The 22,964-nt window shown below is 56.3% G+C and overlaps 3 protein-coding genes across 3 annotated transcripts in view; 2 read left to right on the top strand and 1 right to left on the bottom strand.

Annotated features, from left to right (window-relative positions):
- ANKMY1 (ankyrin repeat and MYND domain containing 1) overlaps positions 1-175 on the bottom strand; it is a 37,446-nt gene extending 37,271 nt beyond the window's left edge. Inside the window, exon 1 of the mRNA XM_084891369.1 lies at positions 160-175. The gene's annotated coding sequence lies outside the window, so the exon portion shown is untranslated. The remainder of the gene's footprint in view (positions 1-159) is intronic.
- A 5,666-nt stretch (positions 176-5,841) lies between these two features.
- On the top strand, positions 5,842-12,243 carry DUSP28 (dual specificity phosphatase 28). Its single transcript, XM_084891370.1, has 2 exons — positions 5,842-6,364; positions 6,508-12,243. The coding sequence occupies exons 1-2, from the start codon at positions 5,957-5,959 to the stop codon at positions 6,631-6,633; spliced, it is 534 nt and encodes a 177-aa protein (XP_084747496.1). The 5' UTR covers positions 5,842-5,956; the 3' UTR covers positions 6,634-12,243.
- Positions 12,244-12,921: 678 nt separating this feature from the next.
- On the top strand, positions 12,922-22,311 carry RNPEPL1 (arginyl aminopeptidase like 1). The gene is made up of 11 exons (XM_084891368.1): positions 12,922-13,601; positions 16,418-16,558; positions 17,099-17,250; positions 17,723-17,839; positions 18,019-18,254; positions 18,529-18,642; positions 19,203-19,315; positions 19,407-19,515; positions 20,397-20,627; positions 20,701-20,843; positions 21,298-22,311. Exons 1-11 carry the CDS (start codon positions 13,062-13,064, stop codon positions 21,583-21,585), a joined length of 2,184 nt encoding a protein of 727 aa, XP_084747494.1. The 5' UTR covers positions 12,922-13,061; the 3' UTR covers positions 21,586-22,311.
- Positions 22,312-22,964: the final 653 nt, after the last annotated feature.

Below are 22,964 nucleotides of genomic sequence, written 5' to 3'. Positions count from 1 at the left end.
TATATACAACATTGGGGTTTTTCTATTTTTCCAGAGACTAGATTTCTGAGGGATAATATAACTTTTAGCGATTTCTTAATACCTGCCCCAAAGCTGGATCCCAGCTAAGTCTGGTCCTCAGCGTCAGCTGCAGACCTCCCTTCCCGAGGTTCCCCACACCTTTTGGTGAAGAGGATGGAGCTCTCCAAGATCCCTGGATCCTCATTGGGAGTAGGCTCGCTGCCTCTCCTCTCCAGCTGGTCTGAGGAATAACCACCTTCCATGTCTCTTGTCTATGAACCTGGAAGCAAAACCGGAGACCCACAGTAGCTCCCAGGGCTTCTGGTAAGTGCCCACTGACCGCCCACAGCCTCATTGGCCTCAGAGAGGAACCCTGCTTCCCCTAACCAGGCCAGGTCCAAAGGCCTCCGCTGTCATCCTTCCTGTTAGAATCTCCAGGAAAACTTCGCCAGAGCTCCGAGGGTCTTCTGGCCCTTCCGTGGGGTGGAAACCACAGGAAGGGCCAGTGGGCCACCCTCCCACGACCACAAGTTAGAGCCATGTGGCAAGGTCAGTCGAGCGCCAGCTGAGAGCCCCAGGGTGCTCAGGAGCCAGCCGCGAGGGCAGCCGGGCCCAGCGCAGGTGCAAGGCCCCATCCAACCCCTAACTCACAGCCTAACACGCAAGTCGGGTCTCAAATTTCCTCTCTATTCCTCCTCGGGAGCGTGGGACTACTCACAGCCCCTCGGAGACACCCCATACACACACACACATACACACACACACACACACACACACACACACACACACACACACGGCTCACCACAACTCGCTGCTTCCCTGCCGAGATCCTGACAGCGCCCCTGCCAAGGGGTCGCGCCCGCCTCGCAGAGCTCACAGCGACCACAATAGGTCAGCCAGCAGCGCAGGCCGCTGGCCAGTGTCCACCCGGCTCAGTGCTGGAGCCCGAGAGCATCGGGTTTCCCTGGAGACGCCACTCCCCGCCCACGTGCCCGCTACAGCTCTAGACCTGGCCAATCCCCCGCGGGCCTCTCCCGGACACGCCCCCGGGCGTTCAGGGTGGGGCAAGGTGTGGCCCTCTGTGACCTCACAGAAACCCCAGGCCCTCCTGCCCTCTGCCCCCCCGACCCAATGGGCACACAGCCTCCCCTCGCGCCCCCGCACCTCCACAAGTGTTCCTGGCCTTCCTTCTGTCTGAGTCCTCCCCTCCCCCCCGTGGGAGAGCAGGGAGCCGGCAGTGGGTCTCCACCCAACACTGACCTCCATGCCCAACACAGGACGCTGGGTCAGCCTCTGGCCTAGGACATACCCGGCAGCACAGCTGAGGGCTAAATTAACTTGTCTACCATCACAGTATAGCCAGCACTTGATCAAGCTCTGCCTGACTCTGAAGAGGGGCTTCCTTTCCTTCAGTAAATGTTTGTGGGAGGCACAGAGGGGGAACTCAAGGTCTGGTGGAGGAACTAGATGAGGTAAAGGCCTGGGGTCACTGGGAGAGAAGGATTAGCTGTTGAGACTGACAAGTCAGAAGTTTCCAGAACACCTCTTTTTGGACTACATTTTAGTATTTAGAATTGTTTGGCCAATCTCACCAAAAAGTCAGATTTGCCACAAATGTGTGTGTGTGTGTGTGTGTGTGTGTGTGGTTTTTTTAAATTTTAATTTCTTTATTGATTAAGGTATCACATATTTGTCCTCAATCCCTCATTCCAATCCCCCACCCCATCCCCACTCATGCCCCCACCCCCTATTTTCCCCGACCACTGGTTAGGCTCATATGTGTTCACATAAGTCCTTTGGTTGATCTTTCCCTTTTATGTCACCCTCCCTTTGAGGTCCAACAGTCTGACCCATGGCTCCTTATCTCTGGGTCTGTTCTTGTTTATCAGTCTATGTTGTTCACCATTTCCCCCCAGATGAGTGAGATCATGTCCTACTGGAAATATACTTATAAGAATAAAAAATGAGACAAACAATAATCGTTATGCTGAAAGGCATATGAATCAGTCTGTAGAGAGTTTCTTTCTGGGAAACCAGTTCTTTTGAGACCCAATTTCAATGTCAAACAGTTCCTATGTCAGCAATGATATTTCAGATCCGGATGGTGGACAAATCGTGGTAATACAGGTCTGACCCTCTCTGGTTTGGTCCTGGGCCACCTTCAGCGACATGCAGCTGCTGTCTGCTATTATGGCAAGGTGTCGTCAGCGTCTACCATCTCTGGACTGCTTCTCTTATGTCTTCATAGTTGGAGTAGTCCTGTCAATTCCTCTCTGTTGCCAGAATCCACATGGTCTTGGAGTTGTTTTCTGAAAATATACAAACATATTCTCAACCAAAAGTTAATAAAGGTTTCTATAAATTTTGGCTTGGGATCCTTTTTCGCTTTTGCCCAAATGATTTTCCTCTGGCTTGTTTTGATACTATGTGTGTTTTTCATGGGTGTATTGCTGATAGCATTATAATTAATTTTCTAAAGTACAAATTTTCTAGATATAATTTACTTTCAGGATATTTTTCCTTACATGATATTCTTCTACGTTCCCCCTTTTTTGATTTAAATATTAGGAGACTTTTGAAAATTATATAATGTAGTCTTGATAGATTTTAAATTTTAATTTTTTGCACTATAATATAACTGCTTTAGGTTCATTTCCTGTTGTGAGATTTTATCCTGAGATGAACTACCAATAAAAATTTTAGTTAACACTTTAGGAACAGCTTTTTGTCCAGTGCAATTAGTTTTTCTAGGATATTCACTTATTTCAAATTAGCCAATTTAAATTAGCCTGAAAACTTGTCTACTATTTTACTGTCAAATTTATTACTCTAAAACAACCTTATTTTACCGTGAAAATATTAGGGGATAGGATTATTTGCCTTCTTGAGTAGGCCCTGAGCATTCCTGGTGGTAGGCTGGATTTAGATATCAAAACCCCTCTTCCCCACACCATGTTTTTTTAATTACTGCCTAGTCTTTTGTATTGGGCAGTGTATTAGTTTCCTAAAACTGCCCTAACAAAGCATTACAAACTGGGTGGCTTAAACCAACCTAAGTTATTCTTTCCTCGGTGTTTGGGTGGCCTTGGAACAGAAAACCCACTTCATCCTCCAACAATAAAGGGTGATTTGCTAGCTCAGGAAACCAAACAGCCCCAATAGGAAGGTCTTCAGGTTTGGTTTGGTTCAGTGGCCCAGCAATGTCAAGATCTGGTTTCTCCCAGCATAGCTTTCACCCAAGACTGCCTTCCCCTGTGGTGTTAAGGATAAAATAGAGATCTCCATGCTCCTTTCCTCCTTGGTTCTTGAGAGCTCAAGCCCCCCCCCCCTTTTTTTTAAATATATTTTATTGATTTTTTACAGGGAGGAAGGGAGAGAGATAGAGAGCTAGAAACATTGATGAAAGAGAAACATCGACCAGCTGCCTCCTGCACACCCCCTACCGGGGATGTGCCCGCAACCATGACTGGAATCGAACCTGGGACCTTTCAGTCCGCAGACCGATGCTCTATCACTGAGCCAAACCGGTTTCAGCGAGAGCTCAAGCCCTTTGATGAAGCAATAACGGGGTAACAGCTTTACTGATTGGCTAGAGGCAACCAGCACCCACTTCCAGAACTGGGGGACAGAAAATCTATTTGGTTGGCTCCCATGAACTTGGGAAAATGGGAATTTCATTGCTTCTCCATCCCAAGAAAGCCCATCTGTCTTTAGGGCAGAAGAAGAAAATGGATTCTGGGAGGGCTTTTGTGGGAGATGTCCGGACCTGCAGCCAATGAAGACGTGGCTGCAAAGTGGTTTCTAAGTTTTTAGCTCAGAAAGGAGCTGGCCCAGGTTGTAACAAAAGATCTGACCGTTACCAGTGCTTGGAGGCTGTAGCTGAACTAAGAAAATCAAGATCACACAGAAATTATACACAAGTTCATTTAGTCAGATTTATCCAGTACTAGGTGTGGGGGAAGGGGTTGGTACTGGAGAATATTCTCTGGTAAAATGGATTGCAAATCTTAGGCAAACAATGGAGATGAATCAGAAAATTTTACTGTCATTAGAATAAAATTGCAATTGCAATTAAATAAATATATGCAAGACTGCAGTTACTTTTCGCTGAAACTATTCCCTGAAAGGAACCGGTCATCAGGAAAATCTATTGAATAGGTATTCTTTTTATTTTATTTTTTAATATATTTCTATTGATTTCAGAGAAGGGAAAGGGAAAGAAACAGCAATGATGAGAGAGAATCAATGATGGGCCACTTCCTACACTGCCCACACTGGGGATCAAGCCTGCAACCTGGGCATATGCTCTGACTGGGAATCCAACTGTGATGACTTCCTGGTTCATAGATCGATGCTCAACCACTGAGCCAGCTTGCTGGGCTTGAATAGGTGTTCTTAAAAGATGAAACAGAGAGGGAGCCGGAGACCTGGATGCCAGGACACAGGCTTTATTGAAGAAAAGAGTACCACTGCCGGCTGCTTCCAGAGAGAGGAGCGGAAGAGACCGAGAGCCGGGATACAAGCGCCTTTAAGGGGAGGAAAGGGAGGGGACGGGGCTTAGGGCACTCAGCACATGCTGATTGGTGGTTTCATGTAAGACCTATGATTAGGGACCTAGGGAACTTAGGAATGGGGGCTTAGGGTATTTGGCAGGTGCTGATTGGTGGTTCAATGCTCAGGAATGTTAGGCTGCATGTGGAGTTTACATCTGTCCATCAACTGGAGGAAGGGAGGATCTATCAGTTCTTAATGACTCTTACTGAAGAGACAACTGTGTGAACATTAAATGTTAACTTTTTGAAGTTAACAGGGATGTCTCAAAAGTTAATAACTTAGAAAAATAACAAAAATACTAGTTTAAAAAAATGAAGTTAATGGTAAATAGCTTTATATAAACTATGTTTTATAATAAAAGGGAAATAGTCCTAACCAGTTTGGCTCAGTGGATAGAGTGTTGGCCTGCAGACTGAAGGGTCCCGGGTTAGGATTCTGGTCAAGGGCACATGCCCAGGTTGTGGGCTCTATTCCCAGTGGGGGCCGTGCAGGAGGCAGATCAATGATTCGCTCATCATTGATATTTCTATCTCTTTCTTCCTCCTTGAAATCAATAAAAAATATATTTTAAAAAACAAATGGGACATAAAATGCAGACATTACAAAGGACAACTTGTTAGGAAGCAGATGACAGAAGGAATAAGCATAAAGCTATACTAAAGGACACCTCAGCCCTCAATACAGTTGTAGGAAGTAGTTATTAAGAATACATGATAAAAAGAAAATTACACGAAACCAGGCGGTTTACCAAGATGACAATATTGAGGACACTGGTCAAGTGCGGATGAGGATTTGTGACAGGGCCCCCCTGCTCCTCCTTATGACAGCCACATAAAAGATGAGATGCATGCCGAAACCGGTTTAGCTCAGTGGATAGACTGAAAGGTCCCCGGTTTGATTCCGGTCAAGGGCATGTACATTGGTTGCAGGCACATCCCCAGTAGGGGATATGCAGGAGGCAGCTGGTCAATGTTTCTCTCTCATTGATGTTTCTAGCTCTCTATCCCTCTCCTTTCCTCTTTGTAAAAAATCAATAAAAATATATTTAAAAAAAAAAAAAAGATGAGATGCCCCCTCCCGGAGCCCTGCTGCAGCCCACCTGGCCCTCGCGCAAGGTCACGCTCTGGTGCAGCTAAGATCTCCAGTGGCCTGGCCGGGACCTTCATTCAGTTCCAGAAAACCAGCCTCTCCAGTCTGCTGGTAAGCCCCGCCCACACGTAGCATTCGTAGCCAATCATAGAAGGCGCTCCGCAGGGACTGACCAATGAGGAGGTGGCCAGGGGCTTGTGGGCGGGACCCGCTTGTGCACTGCGGAGATGCTGACCGGGGGCCCCGGGCCGCCCTGGGGCACCTTTAGGACCCTGGCCAGCCTCCACAGGTCCCAAAATAGACCCCGGGCCAGATGCCTGAGCGCGTCATGGACTCCGGGCGAGCCGAACGCCTCGGGGGCGCCCCGGCCACACAGCCGCCGTTCGCGCACGTCGCCCCCTCGCTCTTCCTCGGGAACGCACGCACTGCAGCCGCGTCGGAGCTGCTGGCGTGCGCGGGCGTCACCCTGTGCATTAACGTCTCGCGCCAGCAGCCCGGGCCGCGCGCGCCCGGCGTGGCCGAGCTGCGCGTGCCCGTGTTCGATGACCCGGCCGAGGACCTGCTGGCACACCTGGAGCCCACCTGCGCCGCCATGGAGGCCGCAGTGCGCGCTGGCGGCGCCTGCCTCGTCTACTGCAAGAACGGCCGCAGCCGCTCGGCCGCTGTCTGCACCGCGTACCTCATGCGCCACCGTGGCCTTAGCCTGGAGCAGGCCTTCCAGGTAGGGCGGTCCCTCAGGTGGGGTCGGGCGGAGCGGCGGGTGGGAGCCTTCTCAGAGGGGCGGGGCACTCCCCTGGTGGTGGGCAGTTGAGGACTTTACAGCAAGTGCTGTGCGGGGTTTTACCTAATCCCCTTCCTTTGCAGACAGTGAAGAGCGCCCGCCCCGTGGCCGAGCCCAACCCTGGTTTCTGGTCTCAGCTCCAGAAGTACGAGGAGGGCCTGCAGTCCAGGTCCTGCCTGACCCCGAGCCCTCCACACAGCGAGCCCTGATTGGTCAGTCCAACCCCCAAGCCAGACTGGGAGTTTCCTGGGATGGTGTAATCCTAGCTTGTCAAACTCAGGGCTACGGGCCGCATGCAGCCCACAACTAATGTTTTTGCAGCCCATCCAATGTAACAGTATTTAAGAAACATTTTAATAAATATTTTGTAACAATGTTTACAACATCCTGTTATACATAATCCTATACAATAAAAGGCTGGTAAGGAATGACCTGTCGCCATGATGTGCACTGACCACCAGGGGGCAGATGCTCAACACAGGCTCATGGCTGGCGCAGTGGGGGCCTCTCTTGCTTCCACAGTGGTGCTAAGGATGTCTGACTGCCAGCTTAGGCCCACCTTCCCCAGGGAGAGACATCCCCTAGGGCTCCTGGACTGAGAGAGGGCTCAGACTGGGCTGAGGGATGCCCCCCTCTCTCATGCATGAATTTCGTGCACCGGGCCTCTAGTTATTAATAACAAACTACAACATTCACTAATGACTGATTACTATAATTGTATTGCATTAATTTCCCTTATGCATCTTACTCACAGGTGCACCATTTCTTTCCACTAATATTAGCACAGAATATTTTAGCAGCCGATTGCCACATCATTAGTCTTGGACTGTCTTGTTTGGTATGCGTAACAGGAAATATTTTGCTTTCAGAGAATAAGAAAAAGAAGGTTATTTGCATTACGCTTATTAATTTGTGCAATTATTCAATGTCTGGTAAGTTAATGTTCAAGAAAAAACATTAATTTTTATTTAAAATGTTCAATTATTTTATGTTAATGATTACTCATTTATTTTAGCCCTTTGTATTCAGCATGTCTCTATCAAAATAAAGCTATGTTTCTATGAAAATTGAAGCTTTTGTTTTTTCTACTGCACACGTAAATTTAAACCTTGTTTATTTGGCCCGTGTTAGCCTTTGAGTTTGGCATGCTTGGTGTAATCCATTCACAATCCCAGTTTGTTAGACTGTCAGGTAGATCAAAACTATTTGAACTTTAGGCAGAAAGACATTATAGAGAAATCAAAGCCAGGAATCAAGGTCAGGAGATGGGGAAGTTCAGGGATCACAGAGACCTGCTACCCTGATGTTGGCTGCTAGCCACTGTTACTTGGACAACTCTGGAGGACACCTGGGGCTGCTGGCAAACTCGTGTCTGCAACGTGCTCAAACCATAGTGGCTTTTTCCCAGGCTCACACTGATCCCTTCTCTTATCTCAGAACCCAACACTGGATCGGGCCAGCAAGGGCCCATGGTGTCCAGACTTATAGTTGCCATGACATTCAGACAAGGCTGTGACAAACTACCCAGCACATCCACCTCTTACCATGCCTCCCAGTTTCAGCAATAGCATTGAGCCTAGTCTGACCTCCTGCAGCCACCTTCACACCAACAATGCACTAGCCACATGCACATCTGAGTCTGTGCATTCCTCTTCTGGTTAACATACACCTCATATGAACAATCTGTGGCCTAAAGATATTAGGAAATTTATCACCAGCAATACTTCTTAAATAAGATAGTAGGGGAAAGAAAAGAAAAAATTGGGTAATATATGTTGTCAAGTGATCATCAGTGCCAATTCAATGCCAACAGGAACCCCCAATTTGGGGTGTGATGCAGAAACTATTCAGCTCAATTGCAACACAGTATAGTTGTTTTAAAACAGCAGGGCAGTTGGCAGCCCTGGCACCAGGCCCTTCTCTAGTTAGACAACTGTGCTCTGCTTGGCTCTGCTCCACTTGACTCCTCTCCTCAATGTTCTGCTCTGCTCCATGCTGGTTTGTTTTGCACTGTGCTAGGTTGCTCTGATGTGCTCCAGCAAGACACCTTCATTGTTTCAGCCTAGCAAGGAAAACAGTCTTCAGTGATAGGTGGAAAGGGAAAGTGAAAGTGTACTCAGAGCCAAAGGACAGCTGGCTTATATGGACAGAAGGCCATGCCCCTGGTCCCTGAGTAGTCTGACCCCATACAACGAGAACCCCAAATTCTCACAATTTGATTGGTCCAGAGGACACTTTCCTAATTGCTCAGAATGGTTGATTGCTCTGATTGGTTGGTGAAGATGTTGATGGGATATAGCTGGACAACTCTGATTGAATTGGGAAAGCCTCAGTCCTATTGGTTGATATAGGATTCCAGAAATCTATAATAATAAAAGCATAATAGGTAAATCAGCTGAACAGCCAAACAGGGCAATGATTGTCCGGACGACCTTCTGGAGGAAGCTAAGGCTTCGAGGGCCAAGGCAGCCAGGGCTGCGAAGCACTACTCTTTTATGACTTTCATGCATAAGGCTCAGATAGCGGGAACACAGTGGAGGCAGGCAGTTCAATGCAGGCCACTCCCTGAAATGTAGTTTGCTTGAGAGGCCTCTGTGTGGAAATGACTGCTAGCCTCTTTTTCTTAAAATCTGAGCCCAGTTAGTCACTAGGAGCCCTTCTTAGTAGATGTCTTCTTTCTCAGGTTTATAATGTGAGTTTCAGGTTAATATGTAGAAATATATACATAAAATAATGAATAAACTAACTGTAGTTGGTGTGATTTCCCTTTCCCACTACACATTTTGTATCCCCTCCACCTTCAGCTAACTCTTTGCTAGTGGTGGTCTTTCCTGGTGGGATGACAAGGCTTCATCCTGCAGGGGCCCGAAGTGGTCCTGCCTGCATTTTCCCATACAATCGGGGAATCCCATACAAGCTCCATCATGCCCCTTGGATCCCCACTGAGCAACAGCAAAACCCCACTGCCCCTGAAAGCCATGATCAGTCACTCCACCCTGCAGAGCACCCCTGATTTGCATGATGCCTCTCTGTGAGGCAAACATCCAGGGGAACAGGGTCTGTCCTTTGGTGTAAGCATCCTACCTGGAAATGAAGACCTCTGACCCAGCAGAGCCCAGAGTTGTGGGAACAGGAAGCTCACACTTTGTGAGGCGTGAGTGGTTGTGAAAGGGGCCTCCCTCTCCCAACACTTCTGCTCCTGAACTGTGACAGGAACAATGCCATCCATTGGTCCCTGACTCAGATCGTACACGGCCACATCCAGCCCCACTCAGTAGCCCCCATCGCTGAGAGCCGCAGCCCCAGTCATAACCTGACTCCTACAACCTTAATAGACTTGCCAGCTCTCATTTACTCTCCCCAAACTCCTCATAGCTCATCACCATTTCATCAACCCCATGGGGGTCTACTGCCACCTCCATTTGGCAAGTGCTCTAGTGGCTCCATCTGCAACTTTGGGAGTTGAGCAATCTGTCCAGCTTGAAGGTCAGGAGCAAAGACCTGAGACCAGGTTGTTACCCTGTGTGATGCAGCCGAACCCTGCCCCTGGCACTTTTGATAGTATATCGCCCTAACCTGACGACCTGGCTCTAGGTGACAAGGGTGCAATGGTGACAGAGTTCAGGCCTGGTTGTAGGACATCTGTGGGTCACATCAGCTTTTTTAATCCCATCAACTTTGTTCTGAGAATCATCCAATGTGGCTCCCACCAGGGACCCAATTATCCCTAAGACCTCTGTCCAAGGGACAACACAGCCCCTCCTGAATGCCACTTCTCTTGACAGCCCTTGCCTCCACATCTACCTCCTTGTAGAGGAGGTCAGGGACCCACTCTCCTCCCGGGACCCTGCCACTTGAAAGGGAGTGCACGGATCATATACATTAAGGGAGGGTTAGGGTGTAGGTGGAATGTGGGGTGCTTCAGTCCACCCCACCCCCCCAGCCTGATTTGATCCCCAAAAGGCTGGAGTATGAAAATTCCTGTGAAACCCCAGCCTCTGGCATTCCAGACTACCACATTCCTCTCGCCTGGTTAGGTCAGGAAGAGGGAGGGAACTGCAGCCACCCCAGACCTTCATCAGCAGGACAAGGACAGAATAGAGTCAACTACTTGAGCTTCACGATTCATAAGGTGCCTTGATAGCCAGGCATTAATTCTTAAAAATGGGTCTATTTGCTCCAAGACTGGTTTGTGTTGCTCCCTTATATAAATGTGGGGTGGAAGGGACCCCACCCCGGGGGCAAAGGAGGTAACAGCTCCTCTGGACCAGCAAGGCTGCCACCACTCCACCCCTCCTATGTGCCCAGGACCCTCCAGGAGAGAAGGGATAAGACCCAGCCCCCACCCCTAAGTCCAGGGAACCAGGAGGGCAACAAGTCCCTGATGTTTACTTACCCTAAAGGCTCAGGTGACTTACATACCTGCCTGAGGGTAACTGGGGCAGGCTAGTGCAGGTGCCCTTGTGCAGCCCTATTGATCTAGCCCCAGCCTCACTGGCCTGGGTGTGGAGCTCAGAGAAGCTGGTCAACTGGAGTGCCACCTAAAACACTGCCCTCATGCCGTGGGACCACTGCCACCTAGATGGGTGTTGGACCACTGAAGACAGCAAGGACTGATCAACCCCAGTCCACTCCTTATTGAGTCTTTGGTTCAGGACCGACCCCCTTCTCCAGGTGACTGAAGGAACACTGGGCTCCCAGTGAGTTTGGTGGCGGCCCCAAGAGAGAGGCTGTGACCCCAAGATAAGATGGCACATGCCTCAATGCACGTGCTCTGTATCAGTGAACACACATCTTCCCTTTCAGCTGTCGTTCCCACCCCTGGGGGAGGAGGGCAGGCAGGATGGCATGGTTACCAGTGGGAACACTGAGTCCAGAAGGATTCAACACTAGTCAGAGATGACAATTAAGTCAAGTGCAATGTCTTAGTCTAGCCTCACACTTTGCCACATGGCCACTGAGATGGGAAAAGAGGTGTGTGGGGTTCCTGGATGTTCTCCAGGCCAAAAAGCCCCTCCCCCAAGACTCAGCGTTCCTATGCGAGGCTGACAGCAACATTGACAGCAACATCTTGGTGGTCCCTTTCATTCCATGGCTTCGAGGTACATGTGACGCCCTCTGATTGGGCGTCCTGCCTAGTCTGCAGCTGTGCCCCCTGGGCCCAGGACTGGACAGGTGGGTGAGAGCAGGCAGGCCAGTTCTGGTTTCTGCCCCAGCACCCACCCCCTAAACAATCCGGCCTACAGGGCTCTGCAGGCTGTTAGGCAGCACTGTCCAATATAACTTTCTTCCATGATGGAATACCCTCTCTGTCCAGCGTGGTTGCCACTTTCCACACATGCACTCCAAACACAGGGAGATCTGGGAACAGCTGGCGCAACTGAGGAGCTGAACCTTCGTAGCTAGTAGCCACCTGAACTGGCAATACAGTTTTAAGGCCCCTGAGCTTCGCCTCACCCTACATGGCCCAGAATAGGGCCACTGATCTCACCAGTTAGTTGGGGGAGTGTAAGAATCACTCCCTCAGCCCCCAATAGAATAACATTGAGTTCCAGACGCTGCACTTCTCGGCCTCATGGATGCAGTCCTGCTCCAGGTGTCTCAGCAGCCACAGACCCTGCGGGAGTGCGCCTCCTGTGGTCTCCTGGACGTGGAAGCCCACAGGGCGGGGAGGCCACTTCACCTCCTGTCACACCCCGGCCCCAGTGCACTCCAGTCCTCCGAGCACAATGCCCCTGGGTCCCAGCTCCGGCGGCTCGCTACCCCATCCCCAACCCCGTGCACCGCGCCAGGCCATCTGCGCACAGAGCTCCACTCCCCGTCCGGCCCCGAGCACAGCTCCTCAGCTCCGCGCACAGCACGGAGCTCCCAGTACCCCCGGCGCACAGCGCCCATGGTATCCCACACACAGCGCCCGGGGCCACCTGTGAATATCGCCTCCCGCTCGCCGTCCTCCCCCCTACACACACCGCGCGCCCGGCCACCGGGTCCCCCGCACACAGCGCCCCCGGCTCCCGGTCCCCCGCGCACAGCGCCCCCGGCTCCCGGTCCCCCGCGCACAGCGTCCCCGGCTCCCGATCCCCCGCGCACAACGTCCCCCGGCTCCCGATCCCCCGCGCACAACGTCCCCCGGCTCCCGGGCCCCCGCGCACAGCGCCCCCGGCTCCCGGTCCCCCGCGCACAGCGCCCCCGGCTCCCGGTTCCCCGCGCACAGCGCCCCCGGCTCCCGGTCCCCCGCGCACAGCGCCCCCGGCTCCCGGTTCCCCGCGCACAGCGCCCCCGGCTCCCGGTCCCCCGCGCACAGCGCCCCGGGCTCCCGGTCCCCCGCGCACAGCGCCCCCGGCTCCCGATCCCCCGCGCACAGCGCCCCGGGCTCCCGGGCCCCCGCGCACAGCGCCCCCGGCTCCCGGTCCCCCGCGCACAGCGCCCCGGGCTCCCGGGCCCCCGCGCACAGCGCCCCCGGCGGCGGCCCGGCGGAGCCAGAGCGGGGCGGCGCACGGCGCGGGGCCGGGCCGGGCGGCTCCCGGCGCGACTTCCTGTTGTGCCTGCGCCCGGCCGCTGCCGCCGCTCGGCACCCTTCGCCGGCTCCCCGCGGCCCGGCGCGGAGCCGCCCATGGATTTCACTTAGGGCGGCGGCATGGCGGCGCAGTGCTGCTGCCGCAAGGCGCCCGGCGCCGAGGCCGCGCCCGCCCGCCCGCCGCCGGAGCCGCCGCCCGCCCTGGACGTGGCCTCGGCCTCCAGCGCGCAGCTCTTCCGCCTCCGCCACCTGCAGCTGGGCCTGGAGCTGCGGCCCGAGGCGCGCGAGCTGGCCGGCTGCCTGGTGCTCGAGCTGTGCGCGCTGCGGCCCGCGCCCCGCGCGCTCGTGCTCGACACGCACCCGGCCCTGCGCCTGCACTCGGCCGCCTTCCGCCGCGCCCCCGCCGCCGCCGCCGCCGCCGATCCGCCCTGCGCCTTTGCTTTCGCCACCCCCGGACCCGGGTCCGCGCCCCCGCCCCCGCCCCCGCTGCCCGCCTTCCCCGAGGAGCCCGGAACCGAGCCCTCCTGTTGCCCGCTGGCCTTCAGGGTGGACCCATTCACCGACTATGGTTCCTCGCTCACCGTCACGCTGCCGCCTGAGCTGGAGGCGCACCAGCCCTTCCAGGTCATCCTCCGCTACACCTCGACCGACGCCCCTGCCGTGAGTCCCGACCGGGTGGGCCTGGGGCAGTGGGCTGGTCGTGGGGTCCTCTCCAGGCAGCTGCTTCCCCCTCTGCCCGATTACAGGACGTGAGGCTGGGGCACCTGCAGGGAGGCAGGAACAGACTGGCCCCAGAGGGGCACTGGCCTCTCCTCTGGCACTCCCCAACCTGTTCTTGGAATCCTGTTCAGGTGCCCTCACTGATTCCCAGCTGGTGCCTGGAGAGTCCTTAGGAGGTTTGGACAGAGTGAGAGCCCAAGTGCTGGCCCAGTAACAGCATGCCACCAAGGGAGGCCTCTCCTTTCAGTTGTGTAGGGACAGGCCCTGCCTAGAGACGGCGTATTTGCCAAGCCATGAATTTGCTGGAGCCTAGCATTGAGGGCTGGACCAAGGGTGTCAGATGTGGAAGGGCCTCCGTGTGACCTGGGCCTTCTGAGGACCTGTGGACACCAGGTCTGTTTTCTGGAGGTGGCATGAGGGGCAGACCTAGTGGAGCAGGGGGCTGAGGGCCAGGTTGGCTCTAATGCTTTGGGCCTCCTGGCAGGATGCTGTGGTGGAGTGGCCCTATGTCCCCAACGGACACATGTAAGCTCTGCAGGACTTGGGCACAGAGCTCCCACTGCCCCAGAGGCTCTGCCAGAAAAGCTGGATGGCCCTGGGCTCCCATGTGGACAGCATACATGTGATACCACCCCCTACACACACACACACACACACACACACACACACACACACACAAACACACACACACACACACACACACACAAACACACACACACACACACACACACACAACCTGCACACAGCTCTGGAAGGCCCCAGGATGTTCCGTCTGTTATTGCCCATGGCATGAAAAGGGACAGGATAATGAACAGGTGGTGTTCAGGCATTTGGCCAGTAGCCACCAAGGTGACATCTGGACAGAAAGGTCCTGGACCTGACACATAACTTTGGGCTTTCCTGCATGATTCCCAGGAGCACTTAATAGGCCCTGCCACCTCCCCTCCTTCCCTGAGCTCTCTTGGGTGTGCTGGCCACCGGTGGCTAGGATGGCCCCTGCTGCCTGCGGGGGCAGTCTGGGGCTCAGACACATATGCCCCCCAACACAGCAGTGAGAACTAGAGGGATGTGCTCCTCTCTGACCTTGTTATGTGAACTTGGAGCCCATGTGTCTGGTTCACCCAAGACTGTGGCCAGCTGACTAGTGGAATCGGGGCCCATCCCCAGTGGGGATGGAGCCAGGCCAGCAAGGGTGGCTGTTGTCCCTGGGCTTTCTATGGCTTGCTGTGGGGCCCATGGGTGAGTGCTCAGATAGGTGGGGCAGCATGGTCCCCACAGTCTGTGCACCTCTGGGGCAGTGGGCTGGAGCACAAGGGACCTGGCCCATGAACTGGTCTACTTGTGGGGGACAGAGTTTTGGTGTTTGTCCTCAATTTTCATCATCATGTGTGAACGCCCCAGGGCTCAGGGCCTGAGTCCCTAAGCCTGTCCTTACACCAAGTTAAGATGCAGCTCCCCGGGAGGCAGTTTGGGGTGCTGCAGACTCTGGGGCCCATGCTCCTTGTAACCCATTCCCGAACCCCACCCACCCACCAGCAAGAGTGACTCTCTTCCAGCCATGTGGTGTCTGGAGCCCATGGGCCTGCTCCTTCTCCAGCCTATCAGCACCTACACCTCTGTTCCCTGGCCCTGTGCACCCTAGGAGTTTGTGGCCCCCTCTGGAGTGGGGTCCTGCCTGCCTGGGTATCTGCACCAGCCCCTGACTTCCAGGGAGGACTATGGCACCCATTGGTCTCTGAGGCTGAGGAGTGAACAGTGCCCACTGGGCTGAGAAGTGGATGTGGGCAGTGGGGACAGGAGGTCTGAGCTGGGTAGAGCCCGAGGAGGGCTACAGGGGAGGGAGGGGTCCATGAGAGGCTGTGGTGGTAGGGTGGAAGGGAGTTTGGGGGACTAATGGAGCTTGTCTCCAGGGTGGACAGAGGGCTGCCTGCAGTATGTTGCAGTGGGAGGCATCTCTTTAATGCAGATTCCTGGGCCCCAGCCGGGAATCTTCGGGGGCGGGGCCCAGAAGTCTGCATGTTTTAACAGGCTCTCAAGACAGGGCTCCGTAGCCAATGGGGCAGCCACGGGGATCAGCAAGTTACCGCTGCGGGCTCTCTGTGGTGAAGGGACAGAGACACAGCTAAAGGGAGAGTTGGAGAAGTCTGTGAACATTGGCAGGGGTCTGCAGGGAAGACAGCCTCTCACAGGCTGCTGTGGGACCTGTCCATAGTGCTCCAGGCACGAGCCCCATTGGCCCTCCCCATGGGCACTTCTGTCCTGCCTGTCCCTTTGAGTGCCTGGCCTCCGCTTACTGCCCAACTGTCCCCTGGTCTGGAGCTTATCTTCCTGTGGGGGTTCCCTCCTGGCGAGGCTGATCCCATTCCCAGGGCCGACCCCAAGCTTGTGGTGCTTGCTCATGTGGGATCATCAGGAAGCTGTTTTTATGTCCTGACTCCCTTTCTGGGCCGAGAACAGATTTGTTGCCAGCCAGCCTGTGAAGATTTGGACTCGGGTGTTCTGACTGTGCCTTGGTTTCCCTTTGGAGGCTGGGATGAGGGGCACAGGCTGGCCTCTGGATGCACGTCCCCCTGCCTGCTAATGACTGGAGTGGCTGTTGTCCCTGGGTGAGCCTGGTTAGGCCACCCACTGCCTCCCAGCCCCCTGTGTCCTTCCTCCAGAGGCCCTGGGCCTAGAAGCCTGAGCAGGACAGCAGGTTTGGGCCCACTGTGGTGGGGAGGGCATCTACTGATGCCCTGCCTTCTGCCTGTCTGCAGATCTGGTGGCTGGACCCCGAGCTGACCTACGGCAGTGCCAAGCCCTTCGTCTTCACCCAAGGCCACTCTGTCTGCAACCGTTCCTTCTTCCCCTGCTTTGACACACCCGCTGTCAAGTGTACCTACTCAGCCGTAGTCAAGGTCAACACCTACCCACCTGGCCTCTCACTCCACCCAGGCCCAGCGGGATCATCTTCCTAGAAGGACCCCACCCTCCTCACTGGGGGGCGGGGGAGGGTTGCTCCGCAGGGAAAGGGCTGTTGGTGATTGGGGTCCTGGTCCTGGAATGAGCGAAGAACCCTGAGAGGGGGCTCACATGGAGTTGCAGGTCCCATGGCAGGGGACAGGGCTCCTGGGCCTGCGGGTGGCAGCCCTACCCAGGGGGGCAAGAGGTTTGCAGACAAGGAGCTTAGCATGGGGGTTCTTTGATGGGGTGATGGGCTCCCTCACAGGTGGGGGGCTCTCTGACCCAGTTTGTGGGTACCCTGACAGAGGGCATGGGGTTTCTCAGGAGTACACTGGGCTCCCTAACCTCAGTTGCGGTGTGCCCTGTTGAGGGAATGTGGGGTTCCTACACGAATATGGGTTTTTCCGACCTGGGTTGTAGGATTTTCTGTTGGGGACTTGGGGTGCCTAATCTGAGTTGTAGGTGCCCTGATGGGTGGGGCCTCCCATGTGCAGGCCCCGTCGGGGGTGCAGGTGTTGATGAGCGCCACAAAGAGCACCTACGTGGAGGAGGAGGGCGTCTACCACTTCCACATGGAGCACCCTGTTCCCGCCTACCTCGTGGCCCTGGTGGCCGGGGACCTGCAGCCGGCAGACATTGGGCCCAGGTAGAGTCTCTGAGTCTTGCTTCCTGCAGCAGCTGCTGCTGCTACCTGGGTCCCTGGCCTTGGGGAGATCCCACCACAGGCTGGATGTGCGGCCTGCACCAGACCCCACACTGTGGAGACCAGCCCTGCCTCGTTGCCATGGCCTGGGGCCATTTCTGCCAGGCTCCTCTCATCCCAGACCTGGCAGCCTGGCCCCTGACCACCGGGCATCCTTCTCAAGCCCACGCAGGTTCCTTCTACTTAGAGATAAAAGGAACCAAACAGCCCCTTCATGTTTGGCTTGGCCCCTACCACAAGAGGGCCTGTCTAGTGGCTTTCCAGTGGGGAAAGGGGCAAGGGTGGGTAGGAGCGAGCTGGCCTTCAGTCAGGTTGGACAAGGCATGGGTGGTACGTGAGCCCAAAAGCAGAGGGAGGGGCTGGTGAGGTGAGCAGGCAGAGTGAGCCTCAGCCCATGCTCTACCTGCTGTGATAGGAGCCGTGTGTGGGCTGAACCGTGCCTCCTGTCCATGGCTACCAGCAAGCTGTCGGGCGTGGTGGAGCAGTGGCTGAGTGCAGCCGAGCGGCTGTATGGGCCGTATATGTGGGGCAGGTATGTCCTGGAGCACCTGGGAGCCCCGGCAGCCACAAGAGGGGTCAGGGGGCAAATCCACATCCTACCTAGAAGCAACTGGGGGCCCCCTTGTCTGGCTTTCTGGGAAGGAAGTGACACTCACCACCCAGGTCCCCAACCCTGTCGCGGTCACTGGCTTACCCGCCCTCCCGGAACAGGTACGACATCGTCTTCCTTCCCCCCTCCTTCCCCATCGTGGCCATGGAGAACCCCTGCCTCACCTTTGTCATCTCCTCCATCCTGGAGTGTGACGAGTTCCTGGTCATCGATGTCATCCACGAGGTGGCCCACAGTTGGTTTGGCAATGCCGTTACCAATGCCACCTGGGAAGAGATGTGGCTGAGCGAAGGCCTGGCCACCTATGCCCAGCGCCGCATCACCACCGAGACCTATGGTACTGCCTGCGGCCAGCCCAGGGCAGGGGACGGGAGGTGAGGGCTCTGCTCTGGACTGGCACCGGCTGGCACCACCAGGGCTGTCCCAGGCACTGCAGAGGGGCTGACAGCCAGCCCAGCCGCCAGGGTGCAGGCCCCTGCTGTGGTGTGTCCGGGGAGGTGGCTTTGGGTCAGCTAACTCCACAAGGCTCAGGGCAGGGACAGCCTCGCACCTGCTCTGTGCTCAGGCCTGCCCCCTCTCCTCCCGCCTCCCCTGCCTCTGTGACCATCCAGGTGCTGCTTTCACCTGCCTGGAGACGGCCTTCCGCCTGGATGCCCTGCACAGGCAGATGAAACTCCTCGGAGAGGACAGCCCGGTCAGCAAGCTGCAAGTCAAGCTGGAGCCAGGTACCCGCTGCCTCCAGGCCCTACTCCAGGCTCTGCACATGTCACCCCACAGCAGGGGTCTTCAAACTATGGCCCGCGGGCCACATGCGGCCCGCAGAGGAGTCTGATCCGGCCCACCAGGTTTTTTGGGCAGTGAGCGCAGCTGAGGTGTTACAGTAGGAATTAGTAGTTCATATAGTCCGGCCCTCCAGCTCTCTGAGGGACCGTGATCTGGCCCCCACTTTAAAAAGTTTGAGGACCCCTGCCCCACAGCTTCTCTCCCACTCTATGCTCGCTCTGTTCCCACCATGGTTGAGTCCCTGCAATGCCAAGCCAGGTGACCCAGCCCCAAGAACGCCTCCTGAGGCTCCCTCAGCCTATCGCCGCCTCTCATGGGCTCTGAGCACTTGTCACTGCAGTGGGTGGGTGTGGGAGTGGGGGTGGGCCCTCCCCCTACCAAGGAGGCATCTGGACTCGTGGAACAGTGGCCCTTGGCCCTTCTTGCTCCACTCACCTGACCGCCCCTGCCTGTTCCCCGGAACATAGAAGGGGGGCATGACCTAGCACCAGTGTTGTTTCAGGGGTGAACCCCAGCCACCTCATGAACCTGTTCACCTACGAGAAGGGCTACTGCTTCGTCTACTACCTGTCCCAGCTTTGTGGGGACCCCCAGCGCTTTGACGACTTCCTTCGAGTGAGTAACCCCATCCGGGACAGGTCCTGTCCCTCCTGCCCCAGTCCCTGCCCAGTCCCCAGGCCTGCTGAGCTCTGTCCCACCCTCACAGTCCTACGTGGAGAAGTACAAATTTACCAGTGTGGTGGCCCAGGATCTTCTGGACTCCTTTCTGAGCTTCTTCCCGGAGCTGAAGGAGCAGAGTGTAGACTGCCGGGCAGGTGAGGCCAGCCCACTAGGGGAATGCTAGTGGGGGGGGGGGGGGAGCGGGGGGGGGGGCGGGGAGTGCGCGGGTTGGGGACCTCACCTGCACAGGATGCCACTTCTGCCTGGAGAAAGTCCCACAGGTCCATCCATCCTTCCTTCAGACTCCCTGGACAGTGTGAGCATCAGGCTGGGAGGCCATGGAAACAGAGAGGAGGGTGTGCTTCCCAGCCTGGTGGAGCCCAGGGAGCTTCCAGGAAGAGGTGGCACTTGGGCCAAACAGACCTATTTAGGAGTCTCAGAAGGGGGCCACGAAAACAGTGTGTGCAAAGGGCCTGGGGCAGGGTTGGCAGGGTTGGCAGGGTGGAGGGAGGTTTGCCTCAGAGCTCACTGAAGCCCACTGGCCTGCTTGACACCCATGAGAGTATCCCTGGGGGTATGAGAGCTTAGAGATTAAAGGAGGGGTCTGAGGTATAGGAGAGGCCAAGATTTGCTGGAGGGCAGTGAGGTGAGTAGAGCCCGCCCCCACAGCTGCCAGTACCAGGGCTTTAAAGCAGGAATGTTGCTTTATCAGAATGGTACACAGACCATTACCCTCAGTGCTAAGGTTGGGTTTTAAGTGCCCCATTGTCTTGTACCCAGGAGAAGCAGGGGGGACTGGAGTCCCTTACTCATCAACTGCAGCCTCTGGCCTCCCTGTGCCCCCTTGACAGAAGGTGGTTTGAAGTGGCAGGTGCTAGCGCTGACCCCAGCCTCCCCACACTGTCCCTGCCTTGGGGGCTTCTGGGCCCTGGAATAATCATGCTTAGGGATACCCCCATGGTCTGGGGACTCCTGGGCAGGCCTTGGATGGCCCCTCCTAGCCCAGTGGGGACCCCAGGATCACACCTCCCTGCAGGGCTGGAGTTTGAGCGCTGGCTCAATGCCACGGGGCCGCCGCTGGCCGAGCCAGACCTGTCTCAGGGATCCAGCCTAACCCGGCCCGTGGAGGCCCTCTTCCGGCTGTGGACCGCAGAGCCCCTGGAGCAGGCAGCCGCCTCAGCCAGCGCCATCGACATCTCCAAGTGGAGGACCTTCCAGACGGCACTCTTCCTGGACAGGCTGCTGGATGGGTCCCCGCTGCCCCAGGGTGGGTCCTGGAGCTGCTGGGGTGGCTGGGGAGGGGTGTGCCTGCCAACCTTGACCTGCCCTTGGCCCCGCAGAGGTGGTGATGAGTCTGTCCAAGTGCTACTCCTCCCTGCTGGACTCCATGAACGCCGAGATCCGCATCCGCTGGCTGCAGATCGTAGTCCGAAATGACTACTACCCTGACCTCCACCGGGTCCGGCGCTTCCTCGAGAGCCAGGTGTGGTCACCTGCATGGGGCCCTGCCTCTCCTACCCCCACGACCCCACCTGACCCTCCGGTCTGGCTGTTCAGGCTGGGCATCCCAGAGAACGGGGTGTGGAATACTTGGGTACCACATGAAAAGAGTCCTTGGGAGGCCGTGTCTGGAGGGGACAAGCTGGGAGCATTCTGGAGGTCTAGGCCCACATGGTCCTGGCCTATGGGCATTTGGGCTCCTAGCCTAGGCACCAGGGGCATCTGAGCTTCTCGGAGGCCTAATGGTTCCAGGCCTACAGGGGCCTCTCTGCCCTGCCCCATCAGTGGCCCCAGCCCAAGCTCCCTCTGCGGAAGACCTGTAGTGGGGTGAGAGGCTAACAGGGGCCTGCCTTTGGCGCTGAGAGTCTGGGCCCAGGGCAGGCGGGCTGGCAGAGGGGCAGGAGAGCAGCCAGTGTGACCCATGTCCCCCCGCCCAGATGTCCCGCATGTATACCATCCCGCTGTATGAGGACCTCTGCACTGGTGCCCTCAAGTCCTTTGCGCTGGAAGTCTTCTACCAGACACAGGGCCGGCTGCACCCCAACCTGCGCAGGACCATCCAGCAGATCCTGACCCAGGGCCTGGGCCCCAGCGCAGAGCCCGGTGCAGAGCAGGGCGGTACTGGAGCTGAAGCCGAGGGGGACGTGGACACGCCTGCCCTGCTGCTCGGGGACGAGGCCCCCAGCAGCGCCATCGCTCTCAGGGACGTCAACGTGTCTGCCTAGCCCAGACCTCCCAGACACCACAATTGTGCCTTCTGTGGCCCAGGCCTGCCATGACTGCACATCGGCTCTGGCCACGAGCTCTGCCTGGGCCCACACATGCCCTTCCTGTGGCTTCTGCCAAGGACTTCCTCATGGCCAGCCGAGGTCCGTGGACATGGCCCCCCAGCTCTCTTGCACTGCAGGCTCCAGAGCAGCCAGCACATGCCACGTCCTTCTGTCTGAACACTGACTGCCGGGCTCTGCCCCTGGGGTGACAGCCCCACCGTCCCATAGCGACCACCACACTGTGCCTTATGTCTGCTGGGAGGCCTCAGCTGCGCTGTCCCCACAGCCCGCCTCCCGCAGAGCCCTGCACCCCGAACCTGGGGTGAGCAGCCTCAGTTGGCCCCTGGCAGAGGGTCGAGGATGCAGACACGCCCTCAGTGTGACGGCAGGGGACACCGAGGAGAGAATGGACATCCCTGGGGAAGGGCCCCTAGGAAGCCTTAGCCCCTCAGGGAACATGGGGTCCCGGGCCCCAGGAGATGTGGAACCGGATGTCTGTCTTGGGGCTAGTGGGCTGGTGCAGCTGTGCCCGAAGGGAAAGTAGCAGGTGGTGCTGGTGCTCTTTTTAGGCCCACCATGCTGGGAGAGGCCTGGGGACCCCAAGCTCAGAGCTGGGCCACCCAGAAGACTGCTGTGACAGGGTCACCATGATATCCCATTAAACCTCCACTCTGAAAATGACCTCCCAGCTTGTTCATCCCAACCTTTATCCTTTCATTGTGCGTGAGTGCTCTGGAGTGAGGTCAGGAGCTGGTTGAAGCCCTCAAACACATAGGCCCCTAGCCAGAGGCAGGAGGGTGCTGGATGGGGCTGAGGGTCTTCCTCTGCACTCCAGCCACTCCCGGTCATCTGACTCTGCCCTGCAGCCTCTGGGCTCTAAGGACCAGCCTTCCCAGCTCCTAGGCCAGGCCTCTGGGGCCCCCCATTGGACCCTCAGACACTTGTCACCACCTTTTGGGCCTTTCTCAGCAGTGGTTCCCCACCCCAAAGGAGTAAAAGGAAGAGAGGAGTGGTGGGTGTTTCATCTCACAGGAGCGAGACTGGGTGGGGCAGGGTTGTGGCAGCCATTAGAGTAGGTCCTGAAGAGGCTGTGGTACAGAGGGGGCTCAGAAGAGGGACTAAGGCTGGGGACTCCCACTCAAGCCATTACGAAAAGAACGGCTGAGCTGTGGGCTGTGGCCGTGATGCAGCCACTGAATTTACAGGGTGGCGGCTGGGCTCAGGCCAATAGCAGCTATGCTGTCTGGTTACGGGTCTCATGCCAGGATTACATGCTCTGGTCCAAAGTGACATGTTACCCAGCCCACTGGCCAGACCCAGGCCCAGAGCTTCCC

This window comes from Pipistrellus hanaki (genome assembly GCF_964339955.1).
Source record: "Pipistrellus hanaki genome assembly, chromosome: 8".
NCBI classification, from domain to species: Eukaryota; Metazoa; Chordata; class Mammalia; order Chiroptera; family Vespertilionidae; genus Pipistrellus; species Pipistrellus hanaki.
This window is presented reverse-complemented; position numbering and strand designations above follow the sequence as displayed.

Bases quoted from the DNA above. Each gene is read 5' to 3' on its own strand.
- DUSP28 (XM_084891370.1), top strand. From the start codon at position 5,957: ATGCCTGAGCGCGTCATGGACTCCGGGCGAGCCGAACGCCTCGGGGGC. The intron at 6,365-6,507 runs GTAGGGCGGTCC...CTTCCTTTGCAG, and splicing joins GCCTGGAGCAGGCCTTCCAG to ACAGTGAAGAGCGCCCGCCC.
- RNPEPL1 (XM_084891368.1), top strand. From the start codon at position 13,062: ATGGCGGCGCAGTGCTGCTGCCGCAAGGCGCCCGGCGCCGAGGCCGCG. The intron at 16,559-17,098 runs GTCAACACCTAC...TCCCATGTGCAG, and splicing joins CCTACTCAGCCGTAGTCAAG to GCCCCGTCGGGGGTGCAGGT. The intron at 17,251-17,722 runs GTAGAGTCTCTG...CTGCTGTGATAG, and splicing joins CCGGCAGACATTGGGCCCAG to GAGCCGTGTGTGGGCTGAAC.